Consider the following 21,730-nt stretch of genomic DNA (forward strand, 5'->3'; position numbering starts at 1 on the left):
TGTCTCTCTTTCTCTCTATTTTTTCTAGCAGGTCGACAGCTAAGTCTTCAAAGAACTCCGCTATCTCTTCTCTGTGCACATACAAAACTGTGGACACTGCAATTCCGGCGCAGATAGCAGGGATCGGAATAGGTATTGGCATTGCTTGATTTAATTTTTATGTCAAATTTAATTGCCCTTAGATAAGACAATTTCCGGGGTCTAAAAACTATTATCCCTTTTCTTTTAATGATGCTTCCCGCTCCAGGGAAGTATTCTACAGTTATTCACAGTCGAAAACTGGACCTATCATATATTTTGCCCAATCTTGCAGCCTGTTCTGGTCCTACAGACAACAAAGCTAAAGTATGTGCTAATCACATAGTAGACTTGGTAGAGGCGTTAAATCGTAACCATGGGAAAAGCAACTGGATGATCGTGAACCTGAGAGAAGAAAAAGTGGGCTATGATCCTTCATTAGTGACAGATAACGGAGGGGAATTCTTATACAGACCATTCAAAGACCATAGTCCTATTCCCTTGTTCTCCTTGCTGGAAACTATAGTTAAGATTGAGGAATTCCTTCAGCAAAGTCCAAACAATGTGGTAGTCGTACACTGCAAGCATGGCAAGGGAAGGACAGGAAGCATAATCGTGGCATATCTGATGTTCAAATTTGGACTATGTTTTCGAGAAGCCAATGCTGTATTCCAAGAACGCAGGAGAGCTTTCCGTACAGGTATCACCATCCAGTCTCAAATTCGTTACATGCATTATTTTGAGTTCTTCTTACAGGATAAGAAGAGACAGCAATTCTATCGGCAGTTGTTGAAAAGCGAATTCCGTGCAATAGATGTTAAAATCAGGATAGTTAACCCTAGTCGCTCATTGCTCGATAACGCGAAAGACATGCTTGTGACCATCAACGGAGAGAAAGCATGCTCACAGGAGGTTGAAAATATGCAACTCACATACTACTGTCCAGTTTCTTGTGAACCGGATATGGTCGTCCAATTCAATTTCAATCTAAATTCGATTTTACAAGGATTGGGTCGAGTCTGGATCAACGTTATTATGGAATACAAGTACCAGTATTTGGCCTCCAAACAGTCATTCAATTATTTTGAGCGACCAAAGTCCAAGGTGAAGAAAAATCCAACTCAGGTCGCTCATTGTGTAATCACAATTCCTTGGTCTGAACTCGATGGATTCAAAGGAACTAAGAACAAGGGGGTCAAGCTTCTGGAATGCGTGGAGATTGAATTTACCGCTACTTTGAAGAATACAGAAGATATTGTTTCCATTCAACGCCAGGTTGCCTTGGCTGGTATGCTAGGCATGAAGAAATAAGATATGAATTTTATATCCCTTACCATTTCAACCGCCCTTTCTCTCGGATTCCAGGCGCATCCAGGCATCCTTGATAATCTTTTTGATGTATGAAAGCTGTTGGTCATCATTTCCGGAAACCATTTTGCAGTTTTCAGCGCCATACGGTTTGGAGATTACAATGTGGTTGTCAAACACGACAATGTTGTCGTTTTTGTCAAGCGAGACGTCACCATCGGGAAGTAAATTGAATAAACTCGTGAATATTTCTTTCCCTTCTGGCGTGATCTTTCTGTCTGCCAAAGTCTTATTGAGCACATATTGTGATTGGTACTTTTTCACCACATGAGCGTTGGTAACTTTATAATTATGCCCCAGCATATTCAGAGGCACAGGGTGGGGTTTTCGGGGCATATTTGCAAACTTTTCATTTATAGAGCTCGTATTGACATCCTTGGGTTTGGAAAGACAGGAAAGACTTTTAATGAACGTGTTTTTGATAACAATAAAGTTTTCTTTGGATGAGTTTTCGGATTGACGAACAAGCGATAACAGTCCATTATTTGGGTTATAGGAATGTATGGACCCCACTATAGTCTCATCATCTGCTGTCACAAGCTTTATTCTGACGTTAGATGAACGAGTTGTATAGGTACTTACTTCAAGCCGACGCAGTTCTCCAAACTGAGCATGAAAAAGAATTACAAATCTGGCTGGGTACAAATTATTTTGTAGTCTTATTTTTTGTTATGGAAACTCAGATTCGTGACTTGGAAGCCCAGTTGGAGGAACTGGATCAGTTTCCAGGCGCTATCATTGATCGTGGGGAGATGGTGGAAACCAGCGATGATCAGGACATTTTATCATCTCCCCACAGTAGTTTCTCATTCACGGATAATGATGACGAAGACGAACGCGAAGTTGACGGTCTGAACAACTTCAACATCATTCTCGAATACCCAGAGTTGCAGTACGAATACAGAGAGCTTGAAGATTTCGAAACGGAATATATGGATTGGTTTACTGCTGCAGATCTCAAGGAATTAAGCAACATCAAGAAACTTGCCACGCAAAATCAAACTCCCTCAGATCTTGTCAAAAAATTGATTGACACTTCAGACAAATCAGCATTGCATATACTCATATGTTTGGAATACATAGCAATGGGTCAATATGGGGAGATATCAGAAATAAGTGAACTTACCACCAAAATAATAGACAATTCTTGCTTATTTTTAAGTCACGAGGTGCTTCTCCCTATTTTGGAGATTCTAAGCTCTAGACTCATTCGCCTGAGTGATTTGAAGAACCAAGAAAAACCGCTCAATCACAAACAGCTCCGAGTGTGGTCTTCGCAATTGTATCACTCCATGACCATTGTTTATACTGTTGTCCTGGCTACTTTGACAACCAAAGAAAAAGTGCGATTCTTGGCCGGCATCATCGATACGAGCCAGCTTCTTACTACAATGATGAGGGCAATTGATAACTGGCGCTGGCTGACTGCAGATGCCAATGACAAGGAGCTGGGCTCTGCGTTGGACAACTCAGTGGTTCATTATTTCAAACTGCGCAATGTCATAATGCTTCTCTCAAAGCTGGTATTGCTTCAATTCGGAGACTCCGAGCTCCTGCAGTCCACAAAATCTTTTCTCAGATTCAAGTGTGAATCTGGTCATGTCTTTGGCAACGCCCCAGGAACTCGTGGAGCAAAAGTTGAGACTATCACTCCTCTTGACTACCAGTACTTCCGCAAGGAGCTCATCGCCAGATACCCTACCTACTCGCCTCCTGAGCATAAAGTCTCTGATATTTTACAAATGAACGTCGAGCAAGATAATGAAAGTTGCTCAAAGTTGATCAACACTTCTGCGCTATTAATCAACCAGAAACATCATCTACGCAATAAGTTGCCAAATTCGCAAAATAGCTGTCCTCCAGAGATACATATAGCAACACCCGCCCCATCGCCAACTTTGAGCCCACAGCACACGGGAGGGTCTAGAAGCTCTAACATCTCTGAGGTCGAACATGTGAACGGGCAAGGTCGTAAAAAGGTTTTTATCACACAGCCCCAGTTCGCCAATTTGTATCCTTTCTCTCATGATATACCTGTGAGCATCCAGGAGGCAACGAGAATTTTCCATGCTCATGTCTCTGAGTCCTTCAGTGCTTTACAATTTACCGATGTATTCGAAGATTTCATCAGGCAAGAAAAGGGTATCACTGAGCCTACTCGCTCAAAATTTATTTATACCGAGAAAGACATTGAGAAGAACCCAATTTTTGCTGATGAGCTCGTGTCATTGCAACGTGTCGAGCAATTCTACCATTCAACATTGCCCTACTTGAATTCACTGGCGGCAGTATTGATTCAGATCATATCTTCGAATGTACTTCCTGCTTCGGGGTATAAATCCGCAGAAAACCCATTTTTACCGCCTAAGAAACCTTATAATATCTCTGCTATGTCCAACTACGACAAACAAAAGCTTGATTTGATGCGCATCAAAGAAACCTGCTTGAAAGCAGCTTCCACTACCATATTCCTACTGCTCAAGTGGTTCAAAATGTCACATATTTTGAAACAGGAATATTTTGCTCTTTTGCTGTTTGACAACGATCTATACTTAAACCTCTTCCGCTTCCTTGGAAGCAATCAAATGCAGACACAGCTTGAGAACTCTTTTGATTTCAACGACCCCGAGACTTTATTGAAAAATAGAGCTGTCTTTTGTGATTATGAGGTGCTGTACGATTCAAAGGAATACAACTTTTTCAGAGCCGCAACTTCATTTTGTCGTCAAGCTCCGCAGAGTCCAAGGTACAATTCTGAAGATATATTTGAAGTGAACGAGCAAGCCTATGAAACTTACATTCCACCGTTCAACGGACAATCACATGTGAAAATACTGAAGCCCAATCATCGTTATTGTACAATCATTACACAATTGTTGCGAAGCTTGTACTCAACCATTTCCAACTATAAAATCCAACGAATCTACAAGCTCTTGGAAGTGCGACCAACAGAAAGCTTGCGGTTTCTCCTGACGATTTACAATCCCAATTTCTATAAACCGGTTTTGAAGGTTATCAAACTGATTTGTCCATTCAATGGCAAAAAGTGGCGCTCCAACAACATGGATCTTATTTCCTTTGTGTATCTATTCTACAAAGTGGGGCTCCGCGACCAATGGCTAAACAATCTTTTCATCTTTAATCTCAACGAACGATTGAAGCGTTCTTGGGAAAATGAGTACGCATTGCGCAGTTTGCTCAAATTTTATAACGCCACGTATTATTCTGACCAAATGGTCAACTTTGGCTACGACAATATTCCACCTTTGAAACAAGAAATGTTTCTTGAAGAGGGCTGGAAAGATGATATATAATGAATGAATGTTACACCTTACACCGTATCCTTATTTATTATTGGATTTATTTTTTTATTTACATTATAGTTCTGATGGAGTCGGAACAAATCGTGATCAATTATCTGTTTCGGCTTTTGAGGAGCATAGTCCCAGATGACTTTGATGCTAATTTCATTCACAAGCTAACAAATGATGTGTACACCCTACTGGTAAGGTCGTATACGTCCTCCATGAGCACTTCTCAGTGTTTGGCTTCCCTGAGTGAATACCGTTCTATTTTTGCCCATATTCCTGCGTACACGTATGTCTGGGATAAGCTTGAGCAGACCACTGAAGATCTTTTGTCTTTGAAAAGTACAGACGATGCGGCTAGATACTTGATCAAATTGGACTCGTACGAAACAAATAAACAAAGACAATTACCATCGCGTTTCGCACAATACGACTCTTCTGGAGTCGCTAATAACCTGGGAGCCAGCACAAGCATGACTAATCCACGTCATCTTCTTTCATCTCCAGGCCTGCCTTCCAGCACCGCGTTTCTGCCCTCATCAACATTTGGACTACATTCAAGCCGACCGCCAAGCCAAAGCTTCTCTTTAGGAGAGCCTCTTAGCAAACACCTGTTACCCTTTTATTACCACAATACCGAATATGGTCTTATTCCAGAGCAAGAAATGATCAAAAGTCTGGCATTTACACTAATAGGTTCGACGTCGGAAATATTTCCATTCGATGACAAGATAAAAGTTCCAACTAATATAAGCTATGGCGCAATGGGTTTGCTTTATCAGTTGTTCGAGCCTGCTTTAATATACAAACATTTGAAAACAATGAGTCCGAGACTTTTGGCCAACTCGCAGGTCAAAGTCGCCTTTTCAAGCTTCTTACAGAAAGAATTATTCCAGTATACCACTCTTGTGAATCAGATTTTTAATCCAGCGCACATCGAGTCCTTGACATTGAGATACGTGCGCTTACAACTCAATGATTCAATTGTCAAGTTGCGGATGCTTCTCAACCTTACCACACAGATACAGACGCTTCCCATTAACGAATTCTTGTCGTATTTGAGCGAGCTTGCAAGAATCGGAGACCCATTATTGAAAACGTTAGCAATCACGATTTTTCGTACATGTTCTTTGCCCTATTTTGAGATGATCAAAGATTGGATATTCGAAGGATCTCTGGTCCAGGAAGATACAATCAAAGAAAATTTCTTCATCGCATACACAGAGCTAGGTCAAGAATTGCAACTGGAAAAAGTTCCCACTTTCATACGGACTTCAGAGCTGATCTACCAGATAGGAAAATCGCTTCTCTATCTGAAAAACCAGTGCAATGAAATGAAATGGTGCATCGATTTTGGTTTGAAGTATCGACAATTGTTTGTGAGCAATGGTGATTTTTTGGATATGGCAGCTAACAAATTGGACAGGCTTGTGCAACAGCAGTATGACGAGATAATCAATTATTTATGCTATGTTCTTTACGAAAAATATGGTCTGGTCAAAGAAATAAGCTACCTGCACCAGCTCTTATTGATGAATAAAGGCGATTTCATCAATTCTCTCATTGTCAAGGGCCTTCCTGTTTTAAATGAGTCCTCATCGACGTTGTCATCTCACCACCTAATGAAAATTTTACAAGAATCCATTGAGAATTCTAGTATCAGACATTTTCCTACTGAAGTTTTGAATCGACTAGACGCTAGAATCCTTGAGATGGGACATGGAAATATTGGCTGGGATGTCTTTACTTTAGACTTCCAGGTCAAATATCCCCTCGATAACATTCTTGATGGGCCCACGCATAATTCTAGAGAATATTTGCGGATGTTCAATTTCTTGTTGCGTTTACAAAAGGTGAATTATCTTCTGAACGTAGAATGGTTGGAATCCAATAGCATTAGGCGCAGTTCGTTGAAACACATAGAAAAAAGAAGCAAGATGGTCCGTCGACAACTGAAGCTCGACCCTAATTATGCCCTCTCGGTTCTTGATTCCCGTTGTGTCTGGCTATCCAAAACCTTCAAGCGACTTAATATTCTGAGAAACGAGTTCATCAAGTTTGTTAATATCATCACCAGTTTCTTTGATCTGGAAATTATCGAAAAAAAGTACCGAAAGCTGCTAGAAGCCCTTGCCAAAACAGACGAGCATGATATCAAAGTCAAGCGAAACGCCAAAGGCCTGAAAGTGCTGGAAAGTGGAAGAATCAAGATTGACAAGACTTACCTCCCTCAGCCCGATAAAGCTCATTATGAGCTGAAATATAGTGCTTATAACTTGGACGAACTGACAAAGTTGCATTACGACTACATCACTTCAATCACAAGATCTAGGCTGTTTGATATGCACAGTAAGTCCTCCAAAGGCAAAAACTCGGGCCTTTATTACATTGAGCAGATTGATTCATTCATCATAACCATCAACCAATTCATCAGCCTCAATGAAGAGTTCAACAGCTTGTTGGTGGACATGTTATCTGTTACCGAAATGCTGCGCGACGATGGGTATTTAGACTTTGAGAATAAGGATCGTTATGACGATTATCTCAATTCGATCGATGTAAAGCTGAACAAGCTTATGGAAAAGTTGACCGTGGACATCATAGAGTCTTTCGAAGATAACCTCGAAAAGTTCACCGAAGACTTGACCGTGGATCACGACGAGACACTGAGGTGCCTCGGTATCATGTTAAGCAATTAGGTAGATAGCTAGTCATCAACAATCAAATTCGAGTCACGATTATTTTTTCCCCTTGGCCGTTTTCATCACATGTCGGTGCACCCTTAAACGTGGGGAAATTATTTTTTTTATAAAAGCTTGAAGAAAACCTTCGTGTAGAGTAAATGGAGGATAGTATTGCAGAGTCCGTTCTTTTGGACAATTTCAAATCCTTTGGTGCTGGTGGCTTTGGTGGGATATGTGCGGTGATAACGGGCCAGCCATTCGACTATACCAAGGTGCTTTTACAGACAAATCAGTATAAGTCTTCTCTCGACTGTATCAAAGGCACTTTAGCCTCAGGTGGGCCTTTGGGCTTCTACAAAGGAGTTTCATCTCCTTTATTGGGGGTCACTCCAATGTTTGCTGTGTCTTTCTGGGGCTATGATGTGGGCAAGAAACTTGTGTGCACATTTTACAATATCGATCCTGTAAAATCACCCCTCACCATTCCTCAGATAAGCGCAGCAGGATTTTTCAGTGCGATACCTACCACATTGATTGCAGCCCCTTTTGAGCGTGTGAAAGTGGTGATGCAGACTTCTCAAGGCAAGGTGTCCTTTTTGCAAACGGTCTCCAAGCTTTACAAACAAGGTGGTCTGAAATCAATCTTCAAGGGGTCCGCGGCTACTTTGGCCAGGGACGGGCCTGGATCTGCCGTCTACTTTGCCACTTACGAATATCTTAAAAAAGAGCTCTCCACAAGCTCTGGTGATGCATCTATCGCAGCTATCATGACTGCGGGTGGTTTCGCAGGCGTTGCAATGTGGACAACCATCTTTCCTATTGACACTATAAAAAGTGTCCAGCAATCTTCAGAGAGCAACCGGTCAGTGGTTAAGACAGCATCTTCTATTTATTCAAAGGGGGGTCTTAAGGCTTTCTTCCCTGGTTTGGGTCCAGCCCTCGCTAGGAGCTTCCCAGCCAACGCAGCTACATTTTTGGGAGTCGAGATAGCCAGGAAATTTCTCGATCAAATTATGTAATCGTAAACATATTATCCAGCTTCCAATTTATTTTACAGTGAGCACTTTTGATCATGGGATTCTTTTTACCTCAGCAGGCCCTACCTCACTTGAAAGAGTACAAGTAAGTACCAGCAAGTTATTCTGTACCTAACAGCAGGTATCAATCAGAGGATAGGTCATTATTGACCAAGTATGTCCTAAAACGATTCTGGGTCCAATTTGAAAAGATCTTCCCTGTGTGGATGGCCCCAAACATGGTTACGCTCTCGGGATTGATGTTCATTTTAATCTCTTTGCTTCTTGTGTTCTATGTGGATCCAGATTTGAATCAGCAATCGCCTCGATGGTGCTACTTGGTCTATGCTCTGTCCATTTTCCTGTACCAAACCTTTGATGCATGTGATGGAATCCACGCAAGAAGAACAGGACAATCTGGCCCCCTTGGAGAGTTGTTCGACCATTGTGTTGATGCGGTTAACACCAGTCTCTCTGTTCTGATCTTTGCCTCTGTGGCAGGCTTGGGGAAGGGATGGATGGTGTACATGTCTCAATTTGCTACTCTCATGAATTTCTATTTGTCCACATGGGAGGAATTCTATACTCACAAATTATTTTTAAGTGAGTGCTCGGGTCCTGTGGAAGGAATTATACTACTGGTTGTTCTTTTCATTGCTACTGCGTTGCATGGCCCTAGTTTCTGGAAATTCGAGGTTTTCAGCGTCGACCTTTCTGCTTTCAACCTATCTTCGACCTACCCAATCAAAGCCCTTGATTTGGCTTTAGCTTTTGGTGCTGTCTTCCTGTACTTTAACATCCACTCAGCCCGTCGGAATGTCATCCAACATGTTGCCTCTAAGACTGAACAGCAGTCCGCGATGAGAGGTTTGGTGCCATTCTTTGCCTACTATGGCACCGTTTTCGCGATGCTAATCGTTCACGAGCAGATCAGAACAGTGTATACTGTGCCAATGATGCTCACTATTGGCTCTACCATGGCATTCACTGTGGGTCGTATCATTATCGGTCATTTGACAAAGCAGGAATTCCCGATCTTTAATCTTCCGATGCTTCTTCCCGCTGTGCAGCTGATTTTGATCCCTTTGTTAACACACGTTTATGGATATGATTATGATGGTGTTTTGTGTTCAATTGTCTATCTTGGATTTGGTGTTGCTCTTGGAGTGCATGCTATGTTCATCCTAGAGGTGATCTACGAGATTACAACCTATCTGGACATTTATGCACTAAGTATAAAACACCAGAAAGTCTTTTAGGAGCTCGACTAGAGCATAATTCACCGCCTTTCTAAGCTCCTTATTGACTGCAACACGCATGCATGTATACTACTAAATCCATAAACCAATTGCTTATATATACACAGTGCTCGGAAACTATTGCCTATGTGAGCAACCAAGAACACGCATGGTTACATGAGGTCAGTGAAAAGCTGACAATCTTCGTATCTTGTTCCTAGTTTATCTTGCAGCTGTAGCTGGCTGTTGTTCGCTTCCGGAGGCCAGCAAGTCACTGCTGCCTTGTTGTAACTGCATTTCCTTTTCTAATTCGTTCAACTGGGTCTCACCAAAAATTCCCAAAGCCAAAGGAACTCCCAGAAGCAAGGTAGAAGAGGTCAGAATCCACAATCCATTTCCACACTTCTTGGCCAAAGTTGATGCAGTGGAGCAAGCAGACTCCAAAGTAGAAGCAATGTATTGTCTTTGCTCAGGTAAAATCATGTCCTTAAGTGCTTCGATTCTCTGCAACAAAGTTTCATTTTCGTCAAATTCGTCTTCAGATTCAACTTCAGATTCGGATTCAACTTCCTCCACTCCTGCGTTGAACACCTTTTCTTCAGGCTTTTGTTGACTTTCGTCTTCGATTCTAGTTAGAGTGACCATTTTTCAATGAAATTTTTTTTCCGATAATCAGAATTATAGCAAAAGTTCGTCAGTGCAAGGGTGTATTACAGAGTATCCACAGCACTCAGGCTTATATCTTATCCCCCAAGCTACTAGCGGTGCATCCATAGATAAGCCACTTCTCCACTGAAAAAGGCTGAGTGTCAAATCGAGAGCCATCCATGTTTCAGTCACCAACGTTGCAGTTATATATGCTAAATCCTCGTTTGTATTCGAACACCATAATTCATATGTAGCATGCGTATTTTACACTATCCTTATCCCTTCAAGCGCAGGTAGCTAGCATATGGCTAATCACCTTGAGCAGTTGGTCATTTTCGCAGGCAGCACTAACTCTTTCTTTGTCGTTCAGCTGTTTATTCACTTGATTTTCGCTCTGATGGCTGCCTTCCTTCAGTAAGACTAATATTCTGAATCTTGGAGGCAGACAACGCTCCAACCTAACTCTGATTCCGAGACCAATAAGGGTGGCCAAAGAGCAGTGTGTGATTGTTGGTGTGATACGGACTATCACCTCTCCTATCTGATTCTTATCCTGGGGATCAATAACTTTGATGTCTGAGAGATTCACAACAGCTAATTGCCCAAGAGTGAGCGGATGTTCGGGATCAGAAATTGTCGAGATTAAGTCATAAATCTCCTGAGCATCGAATCCCTCGTCTTCAGATTCGCCCTCGCTATCCGTATACGTTATTCCGTCGAGCGACAGCTCAGTGAGTTCCTGATGCACTATTGACTGTTCGTCTTTCTCCACTATTGCGCCGTGCCGTGTGGGCAGCAAGCTTGCATCCAGCACGGTAGGGTTTGCATTTATAACGTCTGCCATGACAAATAAAAATTTGTGAATTTAGATCTTTTTTTTGGTACATCTTATGTCTCTCATAATAGGCGTCAGCGGAGCTTCGAGTTCTGGGAAAACCACTGTGGCTAAGACTTTACGTGGCCTGTTTCCAAACTCTATACTGCTACACGAAGATGACTTCTACTACCCAGATGAGCAGATTCCATTCAATGAAGAATTGCAAGAATATGACTGGGACTGCCCTGAGGCAGTCAATTTTGAAAAACTGAAAGATGCATTGAGGAATTTCAAACGAGACCCAAATTTTCAGTTTACCGAGTCGTCCAAAGAGTCTGTCGACGTCTCCATCAGACTTGATCCCCAAATTGAGCAAAAGATCAAGGAAACCGTTGGACACTTGAGCCTCCCCCGGATAGTATTCATAGATGGGTTTTTGTTGTATCATGATAGGGAGATCCTCGACCTTCTAGACGTTTGTCTGTTCTATAAGACAGACTACGATACTCTCAAGAATAGACGTCAAAGCAGACAATACACTATAGACAATGGCATATGGACAGATCCTCCTGGGTATTTTGAAAAGATCGTTTGGCCACAATACTACAAAAACCATACACATTTGTTTGAAAATGCATACCATAACGAACAACAGCTAAAAGAGAACACTGCCAAGATCGTTGAGCCACGCATTGTTGCTTTCGATAATGACAATAGCACAGATTTCAATCAATTGATTCTGCAAACAGCCAGGATGATATGTAGGGGTTTATCTCTTTGAGCTAGGCCCTTTCTGCTTCTTCATTTCTTGGTCATAGATCTGTTCAGCCGTCTCTCCGGTCTTCCGCTTCTTTCCCGATTTGACGCTCACCACACCTTTGTTCTTGGCAGCTTTCTCTAATTTGCTAGCGTCCCATCCTTGTTCGTTAATGGCGTACTTTTCAAGATTTAGGGAGTTGATGAGCTCTTTTTGTTTTTCTCTCAAGGCGCTCACCGCTGAGGCTCCAGACTTGTTCATCTCATCAACCAGCTCTTTTTCTATCTCCTCAATGTCTGCAACGTTGGTTTCCTCACCATTCATCTCGCGAACTGTTTCGTCCTCCACTTCAGGCAGTTCTTCTGCTATCTTCTGTTGCACAAGCGAGCGGAAATAACTGGACACCTTACGAATGATCTTGGCAAACATTGCCATGGCTTGATTGGCCTCAATAGAAAGTTCCTTGGCAATTTTGTCCATGTCCTTGTGTTGCAGTCCGATAGCTAACAAAATAGCTGCCTGCACGTTTGACAAGTTCACCTCTTTAGAAATTTTACCCTGGAAGTAAAGATATGCCAGAATTGGTAATAGATCCACCACAACGTGGTAGTCTATTAGGTTGTTAGCGTACGACTCGAGTCTCTTGAGGTCAAATGGCGAAAAGAATTTGTCTAGCTCATCTTTTGTGAAGTTTTCTTGAAGTGGCTTTTCACAAGACTCCAGAACGCTCAAAGCCTGTACAGAAGGTATCACATTGAAGTTGTAACCCAACAGGTTCACAAATCTTTTGTGGAAGTCCTTTGAATATTCCCTCAACCATTGGTCCTCGCGGTTCTCGAGAACCTTGAGCATGACACATGTGTGTTCGCCAGTCAGGTCATTTGCAGTTTGTCTCAGGTAAACTGGAAGATAGTGGGACCGTTTCCAGAACCTAAATAGATCCGGTGTTAATCCATAAGAGACACCCATATAGTGTAAATAGTAAGGTGCTTTGTGAGAAAGATTAATAAACAATGGTTGCAGCCTGTTTTCCTTTCTTGGTTTGATCTCTTCTTGCTGTAAAACCGCGGATTCTAGCTCATTGTCAGTCAATCTCCTAAGAGAGTACTTGTCATCTTCGAAGGAGGAAGCCTCGCTGATGTTGGCGAATTTGCCTTCAAAATAGTCTGTCAACAGCTCCAGAGCTCTTGATCCGTATCCCATATTCATATAGTCAGGGTGCGTGGCGACTCTAACAACCCTAGCACCAGAAAGAGATGCAAAGTCATCGTCCTGGAATTGTTGGCTAATCAACCACGGTATGAGATCTCCACCAGCACGGACACCTCTGTTGAGACTGCTTCGAATGCTCTCCTTAGAAATCTCACCCTCCAAAGCAAGTTGCACCACACATAACGGAGTTGGAATGGAACCATCTTTTCCAACATCTGGCCCGAACAATGCATAAAGTTGGTGGGCTGGAGCATCAGACATGAGCTGTAAATCATTTGGAGAGTTTTTGTAATGCGAAGAAACGAAGAGAGCCATCATCTTTTGCAAGAACGCTTCAGAAACCGGATCGTAAGAAAATAGCGTGTCCCTGTTGATGTAAAATAGATTGCATTCGCTAGGGTGTGGACAGCCTCTTGTCTCATACTTGGTATTTTTTGTGAGTTTCGCATCCAGACAAAGTAATTTATTCAACCAAGCTTCCACTGGATCTCCAGGGGCGTATCTGATCGGTTCGTCCAAAACAACTTCAACCAAATTGCGGCCGCGGATATGTAAATCATCCTCTGTCGATTTCTTGTTGCCTCTCGACACAACCTGAGTCTGAGAATTATTACTGACAATAGTATTAGAGTGGTCTCTCAACTGCTGGATTAATTTCAGGCTCAAAGATCTTCCTGTTCCTTCGTAACCATTGATGGTGGAAGCCATGAAGACCAAATAAGGTCCCAATAATTTCTTCACCACAGGCAGGGGTATTGCTGCTGCCTCGTCAATAATCAAGAGCTCTGCTTGTCCCAAAACATGACTGTCAGTAGGCGAGATATATTGGATAGTCTGTCTGTGGCCCGATCTTTTGATATCCACTCTCACAATTGCTTTAGCAAAGGATGGATTCGTCGACTGAATAATATCATAATCTTGATGTTCAATGTATCCCATGGCATCGAAACCTTTGAAGATAAACTCGAACAAGGTTTTAAGGTTTTCAGGGGAAGGAGACGTAACGAAGATATTGGAGTAATCTTGGGCAACGGCTGCAGCTATGGCAATACCTAGTGCGGCAGATTTACCACGACCTCTACCAGCGGTCAGCGTCACAGTTGTGTTTAAGGTCTTTTCGGCTATCGAATCAATGAATCTCAAAATCGCCTCTGCTTGGTTGACCGTCTTGGACAATGCAACCAGTGCCCCCGCCGGCTGAGTATCTTCAAGGCTCTTCTTCAAGTCAATCAGTTCTTGCTCTTTTTCGGTCAGTTCCTCATCATCTTTTGGAGGAAGCCTCTTAACGTTTCTTCCGCCAGAAACAGGTAAAACATTCAGCTCGTCGTCCAACACTAAACAATTTCTGCAATCAGCAAGCGACAGCAAAAAGCGCTCATTGAAACGAGCCACGACATCGTTGTGTGCTTCAGTTCTATATCTGGAATGGATATCCATGGTCATGGTATATAATTGCTTCAGAGATGTCATGGACTTGAGTAGCATGACAACTAATCCTCCTCCTTCGACAGTTTCAATTGTCCTTGCCATAAGGTTAGGGGTAAGTCCTTCAAAATCCTGCAAGATTACCATACCATAGGTATTACCCAAAATCTTCTCGGTCTCTTTATAATACACGTATCTGATCTGCTGGTTTGTAATGAAGACTTCGAATGGATCTAGCTCATTTGGCTCCCTTTTTCCGCGCTTAATTTCCTTCTTGATCTTGTCTTCTCTCTTCTTTCTATGGGAAGTGAACCCAAGAAGCTTTTTCTTATAAGCCCATAAAATGGATTTATTCATTTTGAGGTTTGCATTCATCATCAGATAGTGGAGATTAGGAATCTGGTTTCTGGATCGATCCCCAACCATAATTATAAAACTCCGTTCCCTGGTGTCAACGCCATTGCGGATAAGCGCAGCAATCCGTGAATCAAGGGCCTTCTTCTTGCTCATACCTTTAAGTGAAAATTATTTCAGAAAAAAATCAAAAAAATAAATTTTTAAGGTACAACATTATGCATGTCGCAAAGGAGCAGGATTAGAGGCAAATCCTGCTTTGTTGACTCAAAAATCCCCAAAATACTATCCAGCTAGCATAGGATGATGGTACTACGAGACACGTGTGGGTGCTCTAATGTGTATCAATGTAGAAAACTTTCAAGTTGATAGCTACTGTTTTTTATAAAGCTACAGATATAATTTCTGAGCATATCATTTATGAGGCCAGGATTTATCCCGAAGCTTATATCTCTCCATTGCGCCTGAAGGAATTGTTTTCCAGCACAACAATCGTACCCTGCAATATAGTGTCTCCGTATCGCAGCATCTCAATATTTCAGATCATCCACGCTACTTATCAGGTTTGAGCCGCATAAAAAATTTTAGCTTAAATGTCTACGGTAGGATCATCACCAGAGAATCCTGTAAGTGGAGAAAACCTTGGGCAGCAAGAATCTCTAGACAATGAATCTCATGCAAAGGAGAATAACCGTACTTCCGATGCTTCTGATATAGCAAAAGAGAGTTTGGAAGGACAAGATGAAGAAAAAGAGCAGATCAATGACCAGAATCCCGAGGATCGTATTTTTGATGAGACGAAAGAGATCGCAGAGTCTGACAACGAATCGAACGACAGCACAAGCTCAGACTCAGACTCAGACTCAGAATCGGGGTCAGATAGCGAGTCGACTTCTGATTCTAGCTCAGACTCGAGCTCAGATTCCGAGTCTGAGGAAGAAGGTGAAGTTGAGGTTTCCGACAATGAGAGCGACGTATCTGCGGAGCCCATCAAATCCAAGAACGAACAAGAGGAGGAAGGACTTGAATTACCCGAAGACTTTTCCATTCCTCCCGATGCACCTATTGAGTACATCGGTAATATTACAGCTCTTGTTGAAAGAAGCATTGTGATAAAGGCAAGCGTTTCAGGGGAGATACGCGTCTTGAAAGATGGGTCAATTCTCTGCTTAGAAGATAGAACGTTGGTCGGCCCGCTATTCGAGACATTTGGCAGGATACAATCTCCTTCGTATCGTGTTAAATTCAAGACGGAAGATAAGTTTGAAGCATTCAAGGACAAAAAAGGCGCAAAAGTTTTCTACGTTGTTCCTGAGTCCGAGTTTGTGCTTACGTCTCAAATAAAAACAATAAAGGGAAGCGATGCTAGTAATTGGAATGACGAGGAAATCCCTGAGGAAGAGCAGGAATTTTCTGATGACGAGAAAGAAGCAGCGATGAAAGCTCTTAGGAAACGCAAGAAGAACCAAAAGAAAGATGAGACAACAAAAAGGCCACTTCCGAATCATATGAGGTCGCAACTGACCTCTCTTCCAAAGAAGGGAGCTTCACAGGCAGGAACTCCCTCTCAAGCTACACAATCCCCGAAACAAGAAACTTCTGCGCAATCCTCGGCTGCTACCAAGTCCGCCCAGATTATCCAACCAGCACAAATGTCTCAACCGTTGCAATCGGTGCAGCCCATTATTCCAGTTCAGCCTCAGCCGCAACTGTATCAGCCTATGAATTTCGTGAATCCAGTCCAACAACAATACTATCCTCAGCAACTATCATATCCTTCCACTACAGGGTATTACCAGCAACATGCTCAATATCAATGGTATCCCCAGTACCAGCAATATCCAAATTATCAGTTTTCTTACCAACAGACCCAGAATGCGCAGCCTCAAGTTGATCCGAATGTTTTTCAACAAGTCAGCCAGTTCATCCAACTTGCTCAAACTCAAACCCAATCTCAGCAACAACCGCAGGCTCAAAACTTTAATTCACAGGACAAGACTCCAAAATCCTTCTCTGACGACGAATATGACCCTGAAAATGTATAACTATTTCCATTCAATAGATCAAGTGATACACGTTATCAATCTTTATATAAACCAGATGTCGCTTTGACGTACGTCTTTCTGGCCAGCTCTAATGCATCGGAAGGAAAGCCAGCCAGTTGTGCAATTTCAAAAGCATGCGAATGCGAGCTGATTCCGGGAATCAGTTTATGGTCGAAAATGAGCTTTTCATCAATTGGTAAGTCACCATCATGGATTCTGGTCAAAGTAGTTTGATAGAAGTCCGTACGCCGCTCTAGCTCCTTATCGTCTTTCATTAGTTTGTGGATCTCCGGGCCGAAATGTGTTGCAAAGAGCACTTTGCAGTTCTTATTTTTAACCAAATGAGACAAAGATGCATAAGCGATGGTAATACCTTCGACCGCCGATGTTCCTCGGCCAAGCTCATCAACTATAGCCAAGGATCTTTCCGTAGAATCCCTAAGTATAATAGCAGTTTCGTTCATTTCCACCATGAACGATGATTGATGTCTGAAAATGTTATCAGAGGCTCCAACTCTGGTAAAAACCTTATCTATGATCCCGATATGAGCTTTTGTCGCAGGAACATATGATCCTATTTGCGCGAGTATTGCAATCAGCGCATTTTGTCGTAAGAAGGTGCTTTTGCCACCCATGTTTGGGCCTGTGATCACCCATCCACGGCCTGAATCCAGAGCACAGCTATTCGCTGTAAAGTTTTCAACTCCAGTGACCCGTCCACGCAAACCCTCTTCCACTACCAAATGGCGTCCATTTTCTATTTCAAATTTGGTGCTGCGGTCCACAGTCGGTTTGACAAGACCCTTTTCCCAAGCCAGTAGATAAAAGGAGGAGCATACGTCCAGAAACTCAATGATAGGAGCAACCTGGCGTAATTCTGTAGAAAGTGAGAGCAGAGTATCCCGAATCAATGATATGATTCTCTCTTCTTCTCTCAAAATCTCTTGCTCAACGAATAACATCTCTGTACCTAAAGTTTGCCATTCCATTGTCCAGAATTTGGCACTGGACTTTGTTCTTTCACGAAGCTGAAGGTCCATGTTGTCGACGAGGCTTTTGAATGATTTTCTGGACGACCGCACATCAATGACGAAATCAGTGGTCCGAGGATCACGGATTAAATTGAAACCTCCTTGGTAACCGCATTTTTCGAATTTTGCTGACAATTGCTGTATCAGAGCCTGAAAACGAAGCTCAAGCTGATCATATTTGTCTCTAAGCTCTGCAAGCTTTGGAGAGGCAGTTGGCCTGAGAAACCAGTACTTACGGAGCACTTCCAAGTCGTTCCTATTTGTATCAATTTTCACCCGAAGGGTTTGAGGATTGATTGTGTTGATGATAGATTGAGACAGACTCATAAGAGCTGGATACTCCTTGAATTTTTCAAATAAAGGCAGGACAAGATTGACTAACTTTTTATCCGGACAGTCCTTCACCATCTTGTGAATCTCATCGATTATCATGATAGTATGTCCCAATTCCAAGTACTCACCCATGTCGGCCCTCTTGTTATCTGCACGGCGAACGATTCGCCCTAAATCAGTGGTTTTGCGTAACAGCTGAATCAGCTCCTGGACAAAAATGTGGTTGTTTAGGAAAACCTCAATATACTTTTGACGTTTCCTTATCTCCTCGACATCTGTGGATGGAGAGAGAAGCCACGTATTAAGCAGTCGGGAGCCCTGTACCGTACATGTCTTGTCAATTATGGACGCGAGAGCTCCAGTTCGGAAACCACCAACTATGGTCTCAGTGAGTTCCAGATCCTGTGCAGCGCGTGGGTCAATATGCATAAGCGTATTTGGCAACGATCGTTTGGGCAAGTCAAAACTGAGCTTGTAAAAAGGCAGACACTCATTCAGGTAGTGCAGCAAAACTTTTGCGGCTCCAGCTTCTTTCTGCGAGAGCTTATCCAAACGGCTTTGGACAAGTCGCTTGTTTTCTGAGAAGCGGTTGGCAAAATCCAGAAGTGGTGTACTGACTGACGGCAGCGAATACCTGCTTATATAGTACTTCTTCAGTTCTCCCAATTCGGGAAACCACTTTCCTGTAATCAAAGAATCGATATCTAGATCATTGGCTATCAGAATTTCACTTGGATTGATCCTAGTTATGTTGGCCATAAGCTCATTCATATTAGTTTCAAGTACATGAAACTGACTCAAGCCAACGTCTACCCAGCACATACCTATCTTTTGACCTAGCGCATCTTTTTTGAATGGGTCTGCAGGAAATTGGATAGCCAGTAAATAATTTGTGCGATGATAATCTCTCAATGCCTCATCAATGATAGTTCCTGGGGTAACCAGCCTAGTCACCGGTCTCACAATCACGTTCTGTGCAGTAGTCTGCTGATCACAAACGACAGCTTTGAGCCCTTGGCCAAAAGCGATCTGTAAGTATTTTTCAAGCTTGTAGTCAGGAAAGCCGGCAAAGGGTATTTCATGATTTTTGAGAACTCTCTTGCTCAATGTGAGGCCCAACATGGATGCATGTTTCTCAGCCTGCTGGAAGTAGAGCTCATAAAATGACCCAACTTGGATCAAGACCACGTACTGATCTTCAGGATATTGGTCGACAATGTCTTTCAACGTCTGATAGAAGTACGTGAACTCGACATCTGGTTTCGCACCACGGTCTCCAAACTGGTCGATTTCGTCACCTTGGACAGTCTTCTTTTTAGTTTTCTTGCCAGTCTTTTTGCGACCTTTCCCTTCCTCCGGAGCCTCGTCGAGAGAAGCTTGCTCCTTATTTTGACATGCTTGGATCGACTGGAGAGGAGCGCGTATATTCAGAGGAATGCGGACAACTTGGCGTGGATTCACCAAGCTGTGGAACCTTCTGAAAACAACTTTAGGCCCCACGCGTATCATGGCAAATCTGGAGCAACGGTATGGGCTTTTATATACAGAAAGAGTGCTCAGCTATGTTACTCGTAACTTTTCAGATTTCATGCCCGCAAAACCGGGAAAATTTAACACTTATTTTTTTTTTTAGTATACCAGCACTTCACGATCTATAGTTGTGCTTAGACGAAGCAGCAGACAGTTAGAAGGAGCTGAAAATTCGGCAGTTAGTCTAGCTTTTGGGCAAAAAGTGTCTACGTACCCTAGAATGCCCGAAACAAAGAGCACAGGATTGGCGGTAACGTCTATAACTACAGAAACAATACCAGAGAACGGGCACATCAATGCAACGGCCCCTGATCCAGACCCGTTAGAAACCCTTACAGGGCTCCCGAATGGTGAAATGAAGATTAAAAAGTATGAAATGGCTCAACAACCCTCCAATGGGAAGCGAATCAGCGTCGATGAGGCGATTGCTCCCACTAAGCTAGATCTTAATTCAAGAACTTCCCGGGAAACCTTACGAGCTCCTTTTAGAAGCGAAATGAATATCACCATAGAGCGTCAATCACAGTACACACAAACAACAGCACATTCAAGTGGTATGGACAGATTGGGCTATACAGAGTCACATACGATTGCGATACCTGAACCTTATTCACAAACTGAAGTCACTGGTAGTGATAGACATAATCAACAGACACTCACTAGCCGTCACCGTTTTGCAAGAGGAAACTCCTTCAATATTGGGCCTCAAAAACGAAAGTCACGAGCAAAGTCTAATGACAGATATCTGATTCCTGGACAGCGTGTTGTGGAAGGTCACCACAACTATGTCATGGCATATAATATGATTACTGGCATTCGGGTCGCTGTATCCAGATGTTCAAAGCTTCCAGGGCCTATTAAGGATGAGGATTTTACGAACGTTTCCAAACTAATTTTCGACATGGAAGGAAATACCATGACACCATCTACAAAATATGAATTTAAATTTAAAGACTATGCACCCGAAGTGTTCCGTCACCTGCGTAGCAGGTTCAATATTGATCAAGCAGATTATCTTCTGTCCCTAACGGAACGCGTGAGTTTGACTGAGTTAGGCTCTCCAGGGAAAAGTGGATCCTTCTTCTACTATTCGAGAGATTACAAGTTTATCATCAAAACTATTCATCACTCAGAGCATAAGCATCTTCGCAAATGTCTCAAGCAATACTATGAGTATGTGGAGAAAAACCCCCAAACATTCATCTGCCAGTTTTACGGCCTACACCGTCTCAAAATGCACTTCACCACAGGAATTCACAAAATTCACTTCTTGGTGATGAACAACATATTCCCTCCACATAGAGACTTGCACGAAAAGTTTGATTTGAAAGGGTCAACGCATGGACGTTTTACCGATGTAAGTGCCGCCAAAGCTCAAGGAAAGACGTCGATAGTCCAAAAGGATCTTAATTGGCTGCAAGATCATCATCGACTCAATTTTGGGCCCACCAAACGCAAGCAAATTGCAAACCAACTAAAAAACGATGTCCAGCTTCTTGAAGCGCTAAATATTATGGACTACTCATTTTTGATCGGAATACATGATTTAACTCTTGCGACGCAGCACGATCCCTACAACCAGCTACCAAACTTTGATCCTCCTGAAATACGACAACAATCTGCTTCTACAGCATCTGACGGGTACTTTGATAGTGATGGTGGTATTAGAGCGACAGACGAGCAAGACAATGAGCTACCTATTGTGTATTATATGGGAGTCATCGATTGCTTAACCAACTATTCGACTTTCAAAAAGCTAGAAACATTTTTCCGCACATTGAATCATAGGCGCGAGACCATCAGTGCTGTACCCCCAGTCGAATATGGGCAACGGTTCCTTAGATTTATAGAGACTGCCATGAAGCCTACATGCAAGTCCGCCTAGAAAAATACATCGCAGTTCGCAATAATAATACACAATTCTATGACAAAACGTTTTTGCTTTT

The 21,730-nt window shown here is 42.6% G+C and overlaps 13 protein-coding genes across 13 annotated transcripts; 8 read left to right on the forward strand and 5 right to left on the reverse strand.

The window, feature by feature from the left end:
• Positions 1–228: 228 nt before the first annotated feature.
• On the forward strand, positions 229–1,329 carry HPODL_02888 (uncharacterized protein; the record flags this gene model as incomplete). Its single annotated transcript, XM_014077216.1, has 1 exon — positions 229–1,329. One exon carries the CDS (start codon positions 229–231, stop codon positions 1,327–1,329), a length of 1,101 nt encoding a protein of 366 aa, XP_013932691.1.
• A 27-nt stretch (positions 1,330–1,356) lies between these two features.
• On the reverse strand, positions 1,357–2,000 carry HPODL_05356 (uncharacterized protein; the record flags this gene model as incomplete). Its single annotated transcript, XM_014077217.1, has 2 exons — positions 1,357–1,933; positions 1,969–2,000. 2 exons carry the CDS (start codon positions 1,998–2,000, stop codon positions 1,357–1,359), a joined length of 609 nt encoding a protein of 202 aa, XP_013932692.1.
• A 57-nt stretch (positions 2,001–2,057) lies between these two features.
• Positions 2,058–4,700, forward strand: HPODL_02890 (Factor arrest protein 11; the record flags this gene model as incomplete). The annotated part of the gene is made up of 1 exon (XM_014077218.1): positions 2,058–4,700. One exon carries the CDS (start codon positions 2,058–2,060, stop codon positions 4,698–4,700), a length of 2,643 nt encoding a protein of 880 aa, XP_013932693.1.
• A 74-nt stretch (positions 4,701–4,774) lies between these two features.
• Positions 4,775–7,393, forward strand: HPODL_02891 (Spindle pole body component SPC98; the record flags this gene model as incomplete). Its single annotated transcript, XM_014077219.1, has 1 exon — positions 4,775–7,393. One exon carries the CDS (start codon positions 4,775–4,777, stop codon positions 7,391–7,393), a length of 2,619 nt encoding a protein of 872 aa, XP_013932694.1.
• A 143-nt stretch (positions 7,394–7,536) lies between these two features.
• Positions 7,537–8,397, forward strand: HPODL_02892 (Mitochondrial carnitine carrier; the record flags this gene model as incomplete). The annotated part of the gene is made up of 1 exon (XM_014077220.1): positions 7,537–8,397. The coding sequence occupies one exon, from the start codon at positions 7,537–7,539 to the stop codon at positions 8,395–8,397; it is 861 nt and encodes a 286-aa protein (XP_013932695.1).
• A 53-nt stretch (positions 8,398–8,450) lies between these two features.
• HPODL_02893 (Choline/ethanolaminephosphotransferase 1) lies at positions 8,451–9,653 on the forward strand (the record flags this gene model as incomplete). The annotated part of the gene is made up of 2 exons (XM_014077221.1): positions 8,451–8,500; positions 8,537–9,653. The coding sequence occupies 2 exons, from the start codon at positions 8,451–8,453 to the stop codon at positions 9,651–9,653; spliced, it is 1,167 nt and encodes a 388-aa protein (XP_013932696.1).
• A 201-nt stretch (positions 9,654–9,854) lies between these two features.
• On the reverse strand, positions 9,855–10,277 carry HPODL_02894 (Mitochondrial import receptor subunit TOM22; the record flags this gene model as incomplete). Its single annotated transcript, XM_014077222.1, has 1 exon — positions 9,855–10,277. The coding sequence occupies one exon, from the start codon at positions 10,275–10,277 to the stop codon at positions 9,855–9,857; it is 423 nt and encodes a 140-aa protein (XP_013932697.1).
• A 286-nt stretch (positions 10,278–10,563) lies between these two features.
• Positions 10,564–11,124, reverse strand: HPODL_02895 (MIP18 family protein; the record flags this gene model as incomplete). Its single annotated transcript, XM_014077223.1, has 1 exon — positions 10,564–11,124. One exon carries the CDS (start codon positions 11,122–11,124, stop codon positions 10,564–10,566), a length of 561 nt encoding a protein of 186 aa, XP_013932698.1.
• Positions 11,125–11,170: 46 nt separating this feature from the next.
• On the forward strand, positions 11,171–11,878 carry HPODL_02896 (uncharacterized protein; the record flags this gene model as incomplete). The annotated part of the gene is made up of 1 exon (XM_014077224.1): positions 11,171–11,878. One exon carries the CDS (start codon positions 11,171–11,173, stop codon positions 11,876–11,878), a length of 708 nt encoding a protein of 235 aa, XP_013932699.1.
• HPODL_02897 (uncharacterized protein) lies at positions 11,867–15,001 on the reverse strand (the record flags this gene model as incomplete). The annotated part of the gene is made up of 1 exon (XM_014077225.1): positions 11,867–15,001. The coding sequence occupies one exon, from the start codon at positions 14,999–15,001 to the stop codon at positions 11,867–11,869; it is 3,135 nt and encodes a 1,044-aa protein (XP_013932700.1).
• Positions 15,002–15,438: 437 nt separating this feature from the next.
• Positions 15,439–16,890, forward strand: HPODL_02898 (H/ACA ribonucleoprotein complex non-core subunit NAF1; the record flags this gene model as incomplete). Its single annotated transcript, XM_014077226.1, has 1 exon — positions 15,439–16,890. The coding sequence occupies one exon, from the start codon at positions 15,439–15,441 to the stop codon at positions 16,888–16,890; it is 1,452 nt and encodes a 483-aa protein (XP_013932701.1).
• Positions 16,891–16,925: 35 nt separating this feature from the next.
• HPODL_02899 (DNA-binding protein of the mitochondria involved in repair of mitochondrial DNA) lies at positions 16,926–19,763 on the reverse strand (the record flags this gene model as incomplete). Its single annotated transcript, XM_014077227.1, has 1 exon — positions 16,926–19,763. One exon carries the CDS (start codon positions 19,761–19,763, stop codon positions 16,926–16,928), a length of 2,838 nt encoding a protein of 945 aa, XP_013932702.1.
• Positions 19,764–20,340: 577 nt separating this feature from the next.
• On the forward strand, positions 20,341–21,669 carry HPODL_02900 (phosphatidylinositol 4-phosphate 5-kinase MSS4; the record flags this gene model as incomplete). The annotated part of the gene is made up of 1 exon (XM_014077228.1): positions 20,341–21,669. One exon carries the CDS (start codon positions 20,341–20,343, stop codon positions 21,667–21,669), a length of 1,329 nt encoding a protein of 442 aa, XP_013932703.1.
• Positions 21,670–21,730: the final 61 nt, after the last annotated feature.

Source organism: Ogataea parapolymorpha, chromosome VII, assembly GCF_000187245.1.
Source record: "Ogataea parapolymorpha DL-1 chromosome VII, whole genome shotgun sequence".
Taxonomy (NCBI): Eukaryota; Fungi; Ascomycota; class Pichiomycetes; order Pichiales; family Pichiaceae; genus Ogataea; species Ogataea parapolymorpha.